Below are 17158 nucleotides of genomic sequence, written 5' to 3'. Positions count from 1 at the left end.
TTGGCCATCTATTTTCTTGAAATCTTCAAAACTGGCAGCACAGCAGAACAAGTGACTCCTTCTATTTATCCCTCTCCAGTTGGTCAGCAAACCTATGGTTTTTAAAAATCATTTTAATGTATATTTGTGCATGTTTCTCTGTGCGTATGTGTGAGAGAAGCTCATAGGACACATCAGATGTCATCCTCAGGAATGTCAGCTTTAAGACAAGGTTTCGCACTGGCCTAGAGCTCACTGGCTGGTCAGTGAGCCCCAAGGATCTTCCTATGTCCACTTGTCCAATGTCCACCACAAAGCTCTGAACTTTGTTAGGGGTTCTGGTGGTTGAACCAATGTCCTTGCCTCGTGAGGGAAGCACTCTGTCCTGAGCCATATCTTTTGTTCTGATCAACTGAGCCATTCACTTCCTCGTGGGGCCTCCCCCTCCTCTTCTCTATAAACCAAAGTAAACTAGATGGCTCTGGTCAAAACCCTTTCACAGTGATGATTAACCTTATTAAAAATCCTTAACATTGAAAAATACAGTAAAAGAATTCATAAAAACAATAATCTTATCATTTTATTATAGTTTACATTATTTAGGATTACATTAAAAATAAATTTAGTATAATAACATGCAAAATATTAGGCAACTGTTTACTTTCATCATACAGGAAGTGACAGTCCATGTCATTAACATTAAATTGAGTATTGGTCTGAAACATGTTTGGGAGAAATTTTGTAGTGATATGTGTGTGTGTGTGTGTGTGTGTGTGTGTGTGTGTGTGTGTGTGTGTATAAATTTTGCAGACTGGCTAAAATTTAGAATGACAATTAAATGTTATACTCAAATATCAATGGAAGCCGCCATATGTTTTAAGGTTTGGCCAAACGTATTATTTATTACTTAGTTATATTACAATTTAGTAGGTGTCTTAGTTAGGTTTTTATTGCTGTGAAGAGACACCATGACCAGGGCAACTCCCATAAAGGAAAACATTTAATTGGGGCTGGCTTACAGTTTGAGAGGTTCAGTCCATTACCATCATGGCAGGAAGCATGACAGTGTCCAGGCAGGCAGACCTGGGGCTGGGGGAGATAAGAGTTCTACATCTTGATCTGAAGGCAACCAGGATGAGACTCTTCTGCAGGCAGCTAGGAAGAGGGCTTCTCTTCCTCACTGGGCAGAGCTTGAGCACTAGAAGTCCTCAGAGCCCACCTACGAAGTGACACACTTCCTCCAACCAGGACACACCTCCCAACAGTGCCACTACCCATGGGCCAAGCATATTCAAACCACCACAGTAGGTATGGAGGAAGTGGGCTTTTTGCCGTGATTGCTGCTGCTATTGTTGCTCTGAGTCAGAGTCTCCTTGTAGTTGAGGCTGATCTTGAACTCCTAATCCTCCTCTACCTCCCAAATGCTAAGTTACAGGTATGCATGGCCGTGCCTCTCTACATTTGTTTTATAAAGAAATAAAAACATTAGAAAATTATCAAATTAGTATTTGTGGGTCCATCGATGCAAATAACACATTGTTTATCCTGCTGTACTTGTCTGACTTAGACCGAAAACCTAACTCTGTCTTCAACATCTTTTTTCCTTTTAAGGAAGAAAAATGTGCCCTGATGCCCTCCTTTGGCGTGTTAGGCAGAAAAATGTCATCTAAAGGCTTAGTGAAAATAATCTCGAGGCATACTGTCAAGAGGGATCATCATTTTTATGCTGTTTTTACTTGAATTTTTGCATCAGTGTTTCTTATTCCATTTTTTTCTTTTCCAAAGAGCATGGCAGTTCTATCAATGACGTCAAGGAGATAATTAAGATGGACGGTAGCTTAATCAGCTCTAGCACAAAGCAGTAAACAGATGAAACAAATCTCCCCAGAAGGCTGCAAGGATTCTTCCTCTGTGTGCATGTGTTTAGGCGTGAGCCTTCATGTATGTACATGTTCATATGTGTGCAGATGCATGTGTGTGCATGTATGTAGAGACCAAACAGCATCTGTAGGTGTCATCCCCATGTACTTATAGGTTGTTTCTTGAGACAAGGTCTTTCCCTGTCCTGGAATCCACTAAGTAGTGCAGGCTGGCTGGTTGGTAGCTGTAGGTTTCTACCTGTCTCTGCCTCCCCAGCTCTGTAGTGACCAAGTACCATTGTACACAGCTTTTTGTCTTCATGTGCATTATAGAGACTGAACACGTGTCCTTAGGATTGCAAGCGCAGACTTACCAACTGAGCTGTCTCTACGACACCTAAACAATTCTATTTAAAATGTAAAATAATTGGTTTGCTGTGGCTGAGACAGTCTTGTCATGCAGGCCAGAATCAAGCCTTTTACACAGAATGTAGCCCGGAATTGCCTCAAACATGATGAGGTCTTGCTTCTGCCCCCTCAATACTAGGTATATAGGCTTGCCCCACCATAATCCCCCCTAAAACATATAATCAAACTGTCAATGTTCTAGATGGACTTGAACCAGACATTCAACCCATTTAATGATGCACTGGTTTCTTTGTAGAAGAGTTCACTGCAGGTCTCCTCAGTCCACGGGGCATGTGGGAAGTCACTTACGGCTCATTCTGCCTGCTCTTCAGATCCTCAGGGCAGTGCAGAGTGCCTGCTATTTTGGCTATTGCTCTCCTATGATGGGGAAACTAATAGGAACCACACAGGGATATTAGGTTTGTCACTGGGACAATCACAGTACATTCCATTTCTTGAGCACCTTCTATGTTCTGGGCACTACTTTCTACCAGGAGTTGGCAAACTGTAGCCCATGTGCCAAAGCTAACCAATTGCCTTTTGGGAAATTAGGAATCTAAGCTAAGAATAGTAGTTGTTGTTGCTACTGTTTTTGTTGTTACTGTTTTCAGTTATGTTAAAGAAAGTTAACACTCTAATTTCTGGGCCAGAGAGAAGGTTTATTAGGTAGATTATTGCCAGGCCTACTGCCCTGAGTTCAATCCTGAAGACCCACTTGATAGGAAAGAAGCAACTCCCAGAAGGTGTCCTCTGACCTCTACATACACACAGTGGCATGTGTGTGCACCTCCACATGTACACTAAATAAATGTAAAATAAATATTTAATTTTCAACTTTCCTTTAAAATTTTAAGGCATATTTCATCAAATATTAAGACACTGGACACTAAGAGAGGCGTTCACCCCATTGCTGGGGTCCATCCAGTGCATCCATTTCTGCTCTTGTGTGCTCATTATGACAACATTCAAGACATGCTCCTAGGATTTCTACACTTGATCTTAGCCAAAAGGCCGAGAAGCAATGCTCCTAGAATTTCTAACTTTGGCACTGTTCAACAAGATTTCTTATAGTTCTTAAATGGATGGAGGAAAAGAATCTACATTTCATGACATATGAGCATTCCATCATACACGAACCTCTGTGTTCACAGAGTCCTGTTAGAAGACAGTCATCCCATGTCTGAGGCTGTTCTCCCCGTGGTAGCAGAGCTGAGTACCAGGACAGAGATCACATGACCAGTTAAACCTCAAATATGCGTCATCCGGCTCCTTGCAGAAAAATGTGTTGATCCCTCCTTTAAGCACTTCACAAACAACAAAAAGACAATCTACTTTAAAACAAGAGAGACAGAGGATAAATATATACATCATTTATAAGATAAAATTGTATTTAAGGGTGGTTGTCAAAACAAAAAAGGGGGCAAGAAACACAAGCACAGGGTCAAAAGGATAGAGGGCTGCAATATTAAATTTCATTTTGATGTATTCCTAGATATAGCTAACATCTCACTTAAGCCTACAGCAATCATATTTTCAGTCTAAACACAATTTGCCTGTCACCGGGAAATTACTATGGCCATGCAATCAAGAAAAATCTTCAGGAAGGACTGTAAGTGGAAAGTGAGTTGGGATTTCTACCCAAGGAACAGTAGTTGTCTGAAGAGCTGCGTTAGCATTATAAAGGCTTATAAAGCCTTTATAAAGGGGAAGCCCATGCTCTGTGCCATTGTGTATGGGTGGAATGAATACACAGGCTTGTCTATGTGCATTTGTATATGTGTATGTATGTATGAGTGTGTGTGCACGTGTGTGTGCACGTGTGTGTATGCATGCGGGTTTGGGTGTACGTGTGTGTGTGTGTGTGTGTGTGTGGTGTGTGTGTGTTTGAGTGTGTGCACATGTGTGTATGCATGCGGGTTTGGGTGTACATGTGTGTGTGTGTGTGTGTGTGTGTGTGTGTGTCTGTGTCTGTGTGTATGTGTGTGCTCCCAGATGAGCGTGTGCTTATGGATAGAACAGATCATTTTAGATGTCTATCTGTCACTGACCTGGAAGTTACCTGCTTTAGCTACGCTTGGCGGCTTGTAAGCCCTAGGATCCATTAGTCTCTACCCCACAATGCCAGGGTTACAGACACCTGCAGCCTCGTTTGACATTTTACATGGATGTTGGGGATTCGAACTTAGGCCCTCATGTTTGCAGAGCAAGGATTATTGCCCACTGAGCCATCTCTCTAGCTCTTCATTGGCACCTTGATCTCAGGCAGATCGAGATTTAATTGTTCCTCTAACCCTTCCCATCTGGATTTTTGGGCTGGGTTAAGCAAGTCAGAATCAAAACCCCTGTGCCTCGACTTTCCTCCTTTGTAAAGTGGAGGGAGCCCTGTCCTCCTCATCCACTGAGGAATGACACCATTTCTAATAAGAGCAGAAGAGGCCAGCATGGTCCTGGAGAAATGCTCAAGAAATGCTCGCTTCCTTCCCTCACTTCTAATCAAACCTTAGTTCTTGGCTCCCAATTAAAGATTTCTGACAGTTCCCTTTAATCTCCTGTTAGTTTTTGAAAAGCCTCAAGCCAAGCCAAGCCAGACAAAACAAACAGCAAATGGCCAGGAGACATAGTCAGTGCCAAGATGCCCACTTCCTCACAGCCCCTGCCCAGAGGGCAATGGCCTGCCTGGGCTGTGTCCCCGCCAGGGTCTTTATTGCACACGTATTTCTCTTTTATACCTTTCTGACACCCCCTTCACCACTACCACCAATGTGGCTCTCTCTGTCAATGCCTCTTAAATCCTTAAGTGCGTCCATGATACTGTTATTTGGACCATCCTTCAGTGGTTTCTGAGACATAAAAACAGCTAAATTAAATGTCAGAAGCGACACTTGATAAACTGTACGAATAAATACTTCTCTTTTCTCCCCCCTCCCTAGGGTCCAAGGAATGCACAATAAAGTTGAAGCTGCGTTCCCCTTCAATTGGCCTTATTTGTGGTCATTATTTTGAAATATTTACAAAGTAATTTTGTTCTTTAAATTCCCACCTTCTGTGCTCTTCTGAAATAAGATTTGCACATTTTTGGTCCTTTCATTGACATTTAAAAATGTCCGTATTATGATGTAGAAATTGAAGTACTATTGTTGCCATAGAAATATGTAAATTAACAATATACACTTATAGCCAGTGAATGGTTCGTTTTCATTTTTCTTGTTCTGTGAGGGGAGTTTCATTTGAAAGCAACCCCGTATCACATAAATTAGGGAACATTTCTCTCAGTTTTTCTTTATTGCTACCACCAAAGGCGACTCTAAATCTTCACGACACAATGAAGACATGGAATTGTGGCCTGCGTGGGGAGCATCATCCTCCACCCAGCGCCTGTCTTCTCATTCATGTTTTTGCTCTAATATCAATCTACCTAAGATCTAAGGCTGTCCCTTCATTGGTAGAATGCTTTACCGACAGCATGGGTGGGGCATGGTTTTAATCCCTGGCTCCCCATAAAACCGGGTGGGAGGATGACACCTCAGATTCTAGCTCATTGCAGGTAGAGGCAGGACGATCAGGAGTTTAAGGCCATCCTACCACATAGTGAATTTGAGGTTGGCCTGGGGTATGATGCGACCCCATTTTAAAAATCCAATCAGCAGACCTGCAAGACAGTTCAACTAGTAAAGAGACTTGTCCCAAGTCTGACAACCTGACCTCAATCCCTGGGCCCCACATGATGGAAGGAGAGATCCAACTCCCACATGCAGTCTACCTTCTTCCACACGCGTACTGTTTTAACTGCACACTGGCACAGACACAACACATACACACACACACACACATACAACCTTACAAGCAAACAAAAAGCTTTTTGCAGTTAGAAAGAACCTTATACCAAGTTCTCAATAAAGCTCCAAGATCTATGAGGCCATGTTGCTGTAAAATTATAAAAAGTATTGTCTTTTACCCTGCACTAGGTCCGGCGGCACTGCAATGCCCCAAGATATCTGGTAGATATCTTCATCTCAGGCAGCAAAGCCTCTCACCCGCTCTGCTCCATCCCACATCACACTGCCGATGGCTTCTCTCTGAGCTTGGCAACAATCTCTCTACCCGTCCAGTTCCCAAGGCAGGCTTCACCATGCCAGAAACACACATCCAAATTCCGTGGCAGCCCAGTGTCTCCAGCCACCACACACTCTCTTAAACTTAATTTGCCACATGAAAGAACACACAACACAATCACCTCTGATCTAATTGATAAGATATAATTGCCCATCTAGACTCACAAAGGTCTGTACACATCCATCCCTTAAGAACATTCATAACAACCTGTGAATGTACAGAGAAATCTTAACATCTGCCTCCACGTTCTCCCTTTCCTTGATTCAGTCTCCTCCTCACTTTGAAACTTTTCCCCACCCATCCTTCCTTCTCATCCAATGACAGGCCTCGTTCTATCTTGTACCTGCCTTCACCTGTATGACATCATCCTACAGGGCCATTATATGCTCATTCCCAAGAAGGCACTCCATGTGGCTATGGGCTGACTACAGTAGAGATGCCCTTTCTGAGATGGATCAGGAAGGTTCTTCCTGGATTCTCTAGTCATGGCCTTGTGTCTGTGGCTCTCCACCGCTCCTGTGCTGGGTTTGAGTCATTGAGCCACCCTAGCGCCCTCAGCATGTCTGGGAGGCTGTTGAATAGTGAGGTCTCAGGGACTGTCCTGTGAGAGTGCTGCCCATTACAGTCAGAAAACACTGGTGTCCTGTATCAGAAACCCGACAGGGCTTTGACATAAACAGGGAAGCTTCCTCCTCTTCCATTGTAAGACAGACCTCAATTTCCTCATGGTAAAATAGGGGTCACCAGAATTGCTAATTCGGTCTTTCTGAAAGAATCAATGGCATTCTATGCCCACCAGAAAGCCCAGTGCAGCTTGGAGTCTCTAAGCAGCCAGAACTGCGATCAGTTCTGTTGCCCTGATTTCTAGTCCCAGAACTCATTTGATGGGGAGGGAGAGAACATGTCCCAGGGTTCAGCACCAACGTTGTGTTTATAAAAAGATGGGGGGGGGGATTATGTTCTACAGAGGTCTGAGGAAAGGGGGTGCCTCAGTGGGCCCATGCTGAGACATCCCTTCCCCCTGTCACATGACAGTTTAGTATAGAATAGAGTTATTCAGGGCATGGGGAGGAGAGTTTAGAGGGTAGTAGGGCAGAGAAAGGCAGAGGGGAGAGGGAGAGGGAGAGGGAGAGGGAGAGGGAGAGGGAGAGGGAGAGGGAGAGAGAGAGAGAGAGAGAGAGAGAGAGAGAGAGAGAGAGAGAGAGAGAGAGAAAATAGAGTAGGAGAGGAGAGGAAAGGCCGGCCATGAGCGTGTAGAGAAGGGGGAAAGGGAATAGGGAGAGAGGACAAAGGGGATAGAGGGTAAGAGCAAGAGAGCAAGAGAGAACAAGAGGGAGCAAGAGACAGAGGAGGGGGCAAGCAGCCCCTTTTACAGTGTCAGACATGCCTAACTGTTGCCAGGTAACCGTGGGGTGGAACATACCTGACTGTTGCCAGGTAACTGTGGGGGTGGAGCTTAGACAGAATGCTAACACCTACGACCTCCACACATGCACTGTGGCACGTGCCCGCCTATACGCATCGCACAGATGCACTGTGTAAGTATTAGTTCAAGGGTTTGGACTTCATTCAACACATTCAGTAGATGTCTTCAAACATCAGTCAGTATGGATTCCACTTAATTTGAAAACGGACAAATTCAGGGTAAACATTTTAGACATAACACTTCAGACATAAGACATAAACGCCTTCGTTTTGCAGATGTGGTATCTGTGATTGTGAGAGGCTTCATGACTTCTTCAAGGGCACAGGGCTGAAACATTGCTATCTAACAATCCAGTGCACGGTCTCCCAGGCCCGGGTCCTCAATCAGCACACTGTTATCTGCCCCATAATAGAATGATAAGATTTCTAGCCATGGTCTGGTTATTGCACACGTAGGGGCCCATTAGGATAACGTCCAAGTTAAGAGCATTTGAGCTTTCCCCCTCAGTACAGGGCCCACTGCTTATTCCTGCACCTACATCTTGCTTTAGTATTTATGTCCTACTCTGTGCTGAAATAATTTAAGGTGACCCTCGGATGTTTTACCAACAAGCCACATCTCTGGCTGCTACCACACCCTCTAAGGCCGGGGCAGTCCAGTAGTTGCTTTCTAGAAGTGAGGGGAGAAAATCTGGGGAAACATTTGAGAACCCTGAACAATATCCAGTTTTCGTGGAATTATGTGGAACAGCACAGTAGTATATGCCTTTGGTTAGCCAGAACCCCACTCACAATGTTAATAACCACTTTGGGTATCAACACGTTAGAGTTTGCCATTCTAGTCACAAAGAAAAGAACAGGCATTTTACTGTGCCCTTGTCTGGGAGACATAAAAGGGTTAATTCTCCACTGCTGTGTGCCAAAAAAATGTCTAGTTTACAGACTGGAACGAATATGGCACCTTCGTTTTAAACAGCCAATTTCCAGTTTCGTGTGGCTGTTGAGATTCCTAAGCTAGTGACAGGGGCCGGGCAGAATGGGCTGGGTTACTTTGAATGTGGACATATGGGCTGTGGGAAGGAAACTATTTAAGATGGGGCTTAGGGAGAGGGGGAAAAAGTCGCCTTTCCCCAGCTGAGATTTTTCCAAGATGTCGTCATACAAATCTCCAAAACCTCTGCGGAACAGTAGACGGCTCTCATTGGCTGTATGCAAATGATGTGCGAGCACTGGTTTCCTGGCAGAGGAAAACTTACACCAAAGCAAAGATCCAGTCCGAGCCCAGCCCGGCTCTCTACAATCCTAAAAGAACAGTCATTCTTGACAGGACAATTTCAGCCTTTGACATGCCAGGAAGTAATTCCACAATGTCACTCAGTCTGAGGTCTCACCAGTCCTAAGACAAGAAGACACAAATGCAGCGTTTACGGTTTAAGTTTTCGCACAGACTTTAGTACAAAACCTGGAGCAAAAACCGTGGGAGGAGCCCGAATTACATCGAACATTGTCACTAGTAATTAAACCCAGTGTATGGGAAGAAAGGGCTTCTGTCAGGAAATTGCAGGCACAACCTGAAGCTCATTTCTTCCCCCATTTTACAGACAGGGGGCCCTCGCCACGCTCCGGATGTGACACCCAGGTAAGGCTGGGTGGGCGTCATTAACGTACCTCAGAAGTTAGCCCATCCTGGAGGTTCAGAGGCCTTCCTGAGGTTTTCTGACCTATATGTTTCAACGTGTTTCATTTTCTCCAAGAGCAGGCAGACAAGAAAGGTCAGGGGACTTAGGTTAACAGCTGGGAAATGGACTGGGACCCCACAGTATGACATCATTTTTTTTGCAGCTCAATGAAGCAATGACAATTCCATGAAGGAAAAAAAAATCAAAACACTATAAAGTAGCCGGGGCTGCCACAGCAAGTCCCAGAATCTGCAGAGAAAGGACCTGCCTAGCTTAGCCCTTGCCTCTTTGTTAATATCCTCGGACAGGGCACCTCAGAAGAGAGGGTAACAGGGATAGGGAGGGAAGAAGCTAAAAGAGAACACAATGAGAGAGAGTGGGGGAGAGTGGGGGGGAGAGGATGGGAGGGAGGGAGTTGGGAGAGAGAAGGGGAGGGGGAATCTGGGGAACAAACATGAGAGGGCTCCTCCTAGACCTATAATGGGGTTCACTACTATTTATCGACTGTCTTGTGGCTGGTCCAAGGGGAAGAAGGAGGATTAAAACTTGCTTCAGTGTCCAACTGCCAGGCCTGGGGCAGAGCTACATCTCCCCTTTTTGGACTCAGACAACTGTCTTAGGACTCGGTTGTACTGACTTGTCTAGAGATATGTACAGAGAGGCCTATTCACCTGGACAGAGAGGGCAATAGCAGACCAAAGAAACGGAACTGTACCAGTCCCTGGACAACTTGACAGCAACACCGTGGAAGGGTCTCGCCTCCCCAGAAACCCTTCACTAATTATGTAGGCTCTAGGAAGGGTGGGGAGTCAGCTTTGAACTTGTATGGTCCTCTTGAGACTTAGAACTTTGCTGTGAGTTTCTTCAGCTGCCCTACCCCTCCCTCTAGGAAGGGCTGTTTCAAAGCAGCAGGAACAGCTATAAGGGCCTTGTCCTGGGGCGCAGGTTTGAGTGGATGACAAGACTTTCCTAAGTAGCCCGTGAGTATGTGGACACTCCTTGTGGGGTATACCCAGAAACTTAAGTGTGAGAATTTGTCTGGTTATGAAACTTCGGCAAATGGGTCTCCTGAGTGGGAACCCCCAAACATTGACAAAAAAGATGTCCTCAAGGCACCAGCACAGGTCATAGGAGTCTCGCTGGCTTGGTAAGGAGGAACCCTGACCTTGGCTTCGGCCTGTCTCCATGATCTTGTACCATGTGCCCAATTGTGGTGCTGCTCCTACCCTCCCCAGTGGCAGAGCCTGACCTGGATTCCAACCAACTGGTTCAGCACTGAATCAAGGCAAGGATTTAAAGGCTCTGGCCAACCCATTGAGAGGCTGCCTCAGAGTACCCTGCTGCCCCACCTCTGGTAACAAGGTTTGGAGAACTGGCTTCTGTGTTATATACCTCTGTTGCTGGCTGAGTGGCTGCTTCCTATAACCAAGTGTCCGTTCCCTTTGTCATGCCCCAGCAGGGACTACAGGATGGCTTTGAAAGACAGTCTTAGCACTTTCGTCAATTTTCTTTGTTCTTCCCATACAGATCCTCCTGGAAGTTAACAGAAGCCACCAACACTGACTACAGCTAAGCTAGACTATCATAGCTCCTTGACACTTTAATATATATTTCAAAAAAATTGACAATAAATCATTTTTACAACATCACTTCCTAGCCTCCTTGATGGGTGACACACTACAAGGGCTGTCTCAATCATGACAGAACAACTGTCCAGCAACTGAGCAGTACCAGGTGGCCCCTCTAATCTGGGTTTCAGGAAGTTATTCCACAATTCTTGGTGGGAACCATGCAGAGACAGATATGCTCCCCGGGAAATCTCACATAGCTGAGAGGTGTACACATCCTCAGGATGGCTCAAAACTCTAATCCTCTCCCTCCACCTCTCCCTCATTCTCCTGGAGAGGGTTGGTGTCTTCTTTAAATGAGTCACTATCCCCACGATCTATTGAAAACTCTAGCTGTTGTAAGGTCAGGAAGCACAAGAAACAGAACTTTACATAAAACGCCCATAATTACTGAGGTTATTTTTTCCCTGCCAAATTGGCATTCTTAAACTCTCTGGTCACTCCTTTTAAGTCGTTATGGTGTCTACAATTAACTTGATAGGGAAAGGGAATTTATTTTTACACTGGTGAACCTGATCACAAAATCCAGGGCTTGTATATTTACCATCTGAATAACCACTGTGCTTGTTCACACATATTGAAAGTGTCGTTTGACTTAAGTACACAGAGCAAACTCATTGAAGACTACCCTTTCACCTTGCTCTAGACTCGGAGAAAGATCAAAGCTGCCGGTATTTTTCCAGGGTGACTGCTTTGTTCTGAACACTTCGCCCACCTCCAGTTTGTAGAAGCTCAGACAAAAGCCTCTTGTTTTTCTCTTCTAGAAACCTTCTTATAAACAAGACTCCGTTGCTCACTTGGCATCCCAAGAAGAGGGGATTCTTCCTCATAGGTAGACCTTTCCATTACAGTGTCTTCTACAGTAATAGCATCAATCCCTTCAAACTTTTAAAGCTCACAGTGTTAAAGCAGGGAAGAGCATTGTGGAACTTGGCAGATGAAAAGCACTGTGGGACTTGGCAGGTGAAAAGCATTGTGGGACTTGGCAGGTGAAAAGCATTGTGGGACTTGGCAGGTGAGGAAAGGTATTGAAATGGTTCTGTTCTAATAAGACCGGTGTTGAACAATGAAAAACAGCTTAACTATTAACATCTCTGCCTTGAAATACCCAAGTGGCTAGCATTTTTTTAAAAATGTAACCCTGGTTTATTAAGTAATTCTTTTCATATTGGAGGAGAATATAAAGTAAGTGTTGATAACTGATTTCGATTAGCTCATAAATTATTACTGATAAAGAATGCACAGGGTACCAGATTGTGTCTTCTTAACATGGCACAATGACTTGGAAAAGCCCAGGGCCCAGCGGGAGGCTCAGTATGTGAGGGTAATTTCCATTAAGCTTGGAAACTTCATCCCTGGGACACAACTCTTACCAGCAAGTTATCCTCTGACCTCCACACATGCTGTGGTATATGCAAGCTTGTGTGTGCTCGCACACACACAAATAAATAATTGTTAAAAAAAATGTCCAGCCCACAAAACACAAATGATACAGAAGATAAATGGTAAAGAAGTTTGACCAAGTTACACACCAGTAAAGGGACTGAAAACCAAACCCTTTTGCCTTTGGGGGGTTTCTGCTTTCCCACACATGGAACAAAGGAGCCAAGATTAGCTGTCATGTCCAGAATCCTGGAACTTTAAATACGTGTGCTGGTGTAGAACGTTAAGCCCCCGCATGCTTTGCTTGGCAAATTTCACGAAAAAGATAAGTCCAATGGAATTATGACTTCAGACAGGGAAGTGGATGCTATCACAGACCTAGGGAAGAAGAAGAAGAAAAATATGGAGCTGGGCCACAGATAGGAAAGAATGCTGGTTGTTTTTTTTGTTTTTTTGTTTCTTTTTTTTAAACAGCAGTCTGGACAGGAGGGAGCTCAGGCAGAGAAGGGCGCAGCAGGCTCAGGCTGAGAGCACCTTGCTCAGGCCAATCAATCAACAAAGATTTTATTTGACTCGAGTTACTTTATTTGTCAAGGGACGCTTAGGAGGCGCCTGAGATAACATGGACGAGGGTTATATGCCCTGCCGAGTGTAGTGGATTGCAGAAATATCCTAGCGACTAGCTCTGGTAAGACTAGGGAGGGCAGGGGCCTGGGTAACCAGAGAGGGCTCAGGAAATATTCAAAGAATGCTCTGAGGTTGAGCCTAAACAGTGGGGCCTGGCTGGGGATTGTAAAGAGAGGGCAGTTGCAAGCAGACAGAGAATGAGAACCAAAATGGATTTATCCTCTTTAAGTAAATACCCAGCCAGCACTCGGGAGGGGACATCACGGCTGCGAAAAGCACTTGGACTGTGAACTGAAGAATGGGCCTCAGAAGTCCTCAAAATATAAAGATGCTTCGGCATTTGCGATTTCCCACCGGACTCGCTTCTCCCAGAGAGAAATATAAAGAAAAAAACATAGCGCTTCACGAGGCTGGGTTCTCTTACAACATAAAAACTATGAAGTCCAGTGCATTACTCTTGTTGTCATGTCTCCCGGGAAGCTGAAACAGAATTGAGATTTAATTCTACGATTCATGTATCCAACTCTCTTTTCTTCATATCCTTCCTTATCTCCCCTTTCTATTGTTCATTACAGGCCGTCTAATTCTTTCCTCCGACTCAAAGATACTGCATCCTCTGTGTCAGGTACATAGAACGTTCTGAAGGGCAGATGGCGTGAGAGTCTGGGGCAGCAGGCAGAGTTATGAGCTTTTAATATTAGTTCTGCCTCTGACTCATCCTGTGTTTAGGTCTCGAGGCTTGAAGTTTATTCTTGGGATATAGTTCAGGCATTTTCCAGATGAGGAAGGGCTCTGGGGCATCTAGCTGACTTTTCCTAATAACTCACCCAGTGACTGTCTTCCTCTTGTTTAAGCATGGCTTACTTCTCCGAGGGTCTTTGATCCTCTGTCTGCAGACACTCTGGCACCAGGAGCCTTAAAGGTCAAGGAGCAAAGACACACCGGAGGAGGGTGAAATCAGGGGACACTTGTTAGCAACCTCTGAGAACCTGTAGGGCAAACACTGGCTTCTAAGATAGATAGATGGTGTCATCCACGGTGTGAAGAACTGTGTGCTCACTAAGTTGAGGCAGAGACCCAGCAGGTGTGTTCTGGAACAGCTCATTAAACTCTGCTCCCTTTAATCCATGTGGATTGCCAAAGTTCAACATCATGAGGGCCAAGAGCAGAAGTATGCACTTGTGACTCAGTTTCCTCGTGGAAATAAAGGACTTAAAGGAAATAAAGGGCTCATTCAGCTCCTGAGGCTCTTTGCACTTTTAATTGCTACAGTGTTTTTTGTTTTGTTTTGTTTTGTTTCATTTTGTTTAATCTATTCGTTCTCCTTACAGTCATTTGGCTCCACGGGGCACACAGAGGGACAGCTTTGGATTCTCTCTCAGTACTATGTGAAACAATACATGGATACAGTAGAAAACTATGCATAATTGGAAATATTGATTGGCAAGATGTCAATTCACTATGATCTCTAAGATATACTAAAGACCTGCTACATATTTGTGATGGTTAGCTTTAATTGTCAATGTGACAATTTAGAACCACCTGGGAACAGAGTCTCAGTAAGAGTTTAGCTATGAGCCTGTCTATGGGGGGTTGTGTTTGTTACATTAATTGATGTGGAAAGACCTAGCCCACTAGAGGTGGCACCATTCCTTAGGTTTGAGTTTGTAGCTGTGTAAGAATGAAGCAGATGAGCTGAGTACTGATTATGCATGCACAGGCTTGGCTCTGCTCTGGACCCTGGATCCTGACTAGCTAGTTTAAGCCTCTACTCTGATGGATTTGTGATTTAACACAATGCTTTCTCCCCCGAGTTGATTTTTGTTGGGATATTTTATTCACAGCAGCAAAAATGAATCTCATTACAGCATATTCAAATACGTAACAAAATGATGTTTATGCAGGTTTGTTTTTGATTGTTTGTTGTAAGAAGTCACACAGGAAGGGATCCTGTATAATCTTCTTTGTCAATAGTACCATCTTGCAAAACCATAGCACAAATTCACAACCTGGTCTTGAACATTGACAGTCAAGATGACAACCATTTCTGTCATGCTCAGGATCCCCCCTGTTGCCCTCTGTGGTCTCACACATTTGCTTTCCACCCTTAATCCTTGGAAATTTCTGGACACCTCTTATCTATTCCCAACTTTTATAACTTTATCATTTCATACATTTTATATAAATATAATCATACATCATAAATGTCTAAGCTTTTATAAGCTCAGCATCATTTTTGTTTGTTTACTTATTTGCTTATTTATTAAGTTACTTTGGCACAGAGTCTTGTGTAGCTTAGGCTGGCCTCAAACATACTGTGTGTCTTGAACTTGAACTTTTGATCTTCTTGCCTCTACCTCCTGAGTGCAAGCATTACAGGTATGTAAACCATGCCTCCTTTATGCAATGTAGGAATGTAGTCTAGAGCTTTGCATGTGGTATGCAAGCTCTCAGCCAGTTGACCTATACCCCCCAGCCATCAAATATGTACCTTCTGAAGTGAGTGACTGCTATAAAGCTGTTGAACAGAATGGAGAAATGAAACACCAAGATTAGTTAGTGAATACAGACAGGGAGCTCTAACTTCCAAGATTAGATCAAAACTTTCCAGTTCCTTTGGGATGGCCAAATGGAGCATAACAGCTATAGAGACTGCCACATGGTCAGGAAATAGCCAGGCACCTCAATCAACAGACAAATTCATCTGTGGTTCTGAGTGAAGTGTGCTCTCTTCAGAACAGCTCATCGCTGGCTGTACATCCCTGAGTGATATCCAAGATGGCCCCAAGAAGTCAAAGATTTGCCCAGCTGAGACCTCTGTGGGTATTTGATCCACTGAATCTGGTGGTATGTTAAAAGTGATTGTTCTTTTAGGCAAATTTGGTGTAATAGTTACATAGCTACAGTACCTGGACATCAGCTACATGCTAACTGGATCCTCAACCTGGACCCTTCCTGTAAGTGCTGATCCACAGAGATTCATCTACCCAATGTCATCACTGGAAACTATAGAAGGCCAACTCTCTGGCCCCTAAACCTCTCCTTTTTCTGTCTAATGAGTGATACTATTAAGAAAATATTTACAGAGCCAGTTGTGTGGCATATCTATAACCTTGGCACTCAGGGGGCTGAACCAGGAGGATCATGAATATGAAGTCAGTCTGGTCTGTAAAGTGAAACCCTCCCTGGTGGTGAATATGCTCGGATCATAGGAAGTGACACTATTAGGAGATGTGGCATTGCTGGAATAGGTGTGGCCTTTGGAAAAAGTGTGTCACTGTGGAGTGGGCTTTGAGGTCTTATGCTCAAGCTCCACCCAGTATGGAAGAGGTCTCCTTCAGATCCAGATGTAGAACTCCCAGGTCCTCCTCCAGCACTATGTCTGCCTGCACACCCCCACCATGATAATAATGGACTGAACCTCTGAAACCAGAAGCCAGCCCCAACTGAATGTTTTCCTTTATAAGAGTTACCTTGGTCATGGTATCTCTTCACAGCAATAAAAACTATCTCAAAGAAAACAAAAAAGAGGAAGATGAGGAGAGGTCAGGGGCGAAAGAGCCATGATGAGGAAAAAGAAGAGGAAGAGGAGGAGAAAGAAGAGGAGGAGGAGGATGAAAAGAGGAGGAGGAGGAGAAAGAAAAAAAGGAGGAGGAAGAGGAGGAAAAAATAAATAAAAGAAATGAACTTTCTGAGCAGGGTCCAAACACTATTCTTTGACAGGCTACATTTTTATTTCCATTGAATAAAAGCTGAGTTAGTCAAAGGCTTTGACATATAAACAAAAAGTACACTGGGTGGCCTTACATGTGTAGTGCTTACAAATGGTGCACATAATTGGGCCATTTGAATGCAACTAGCTCCCAATTAGAGGAAGCAACATGCTGAAGTACATAAAGCAAGAACATTCTCAAGTCTCCGGATTTGAAAGCTGTCTGTGCCCAACACACTGAAAGGCCTTTGCTGCCACAAGAATAAAACTCGGCCTCTATTAATATCAAGCCTGGCCCCTCTGAACACTTGCTTCCTGGTGATTTATGAGGGCCAGGCTGCTTCC

The 17158-nt window shown here is 44.2% G+C and overlaps 1 protein-coding gene across 2 annotated transcripts in view; it reads left to right on the top strand.

Annotated features, from left to right (window-relative positions):
* Tmem212 (transmembrane protein 212) overlaps positions 1-11112 on the top strand; it is a 37530-nt gene extending 26418 nt beyond the window's left edge. The window contains exons 4-5 of one of the 2 annotated variants that reach the window (XM_087630610.1): positions 9386-9423; positions 10991-11112. In XM_087630610.1, coding sequence (XP_087486736.1) covers positions 9386-9423; positions 10991-11036 — 84 coding nt within the window. In that variant the 3' untranslated portion in view covers positions 11037-11112. Of the gene's footprint in view, positions 1-5176; positions 5222-9385; positions 9424-10990 lie in introns of those variants that run through there. The other variant, NM_001164439.1, reaches the window with a different exon arrangement.
* Positions 11113-17158: the final 6046 nt, after the last annotated feature.

This window comes from Rattus norvegicus, chromosome 2 (genome assembly GCF_021556685.1).
Source record: "Rattus norvegicus strain SHRSP/BbbUtx chromosome 2, alternate assembly SHRSP_T2T, whole genome shotgun sequence".
NCBI lineage: Eukaryota > Metazoa > Chordata > Mammalia > Rodentia > Muridae > Rattus > Rattus norvegicus.
Note: the sequence above shows the minus strand (reverse complement) of the source record. Positions and strands in the feature narration are given on the sequence as shown.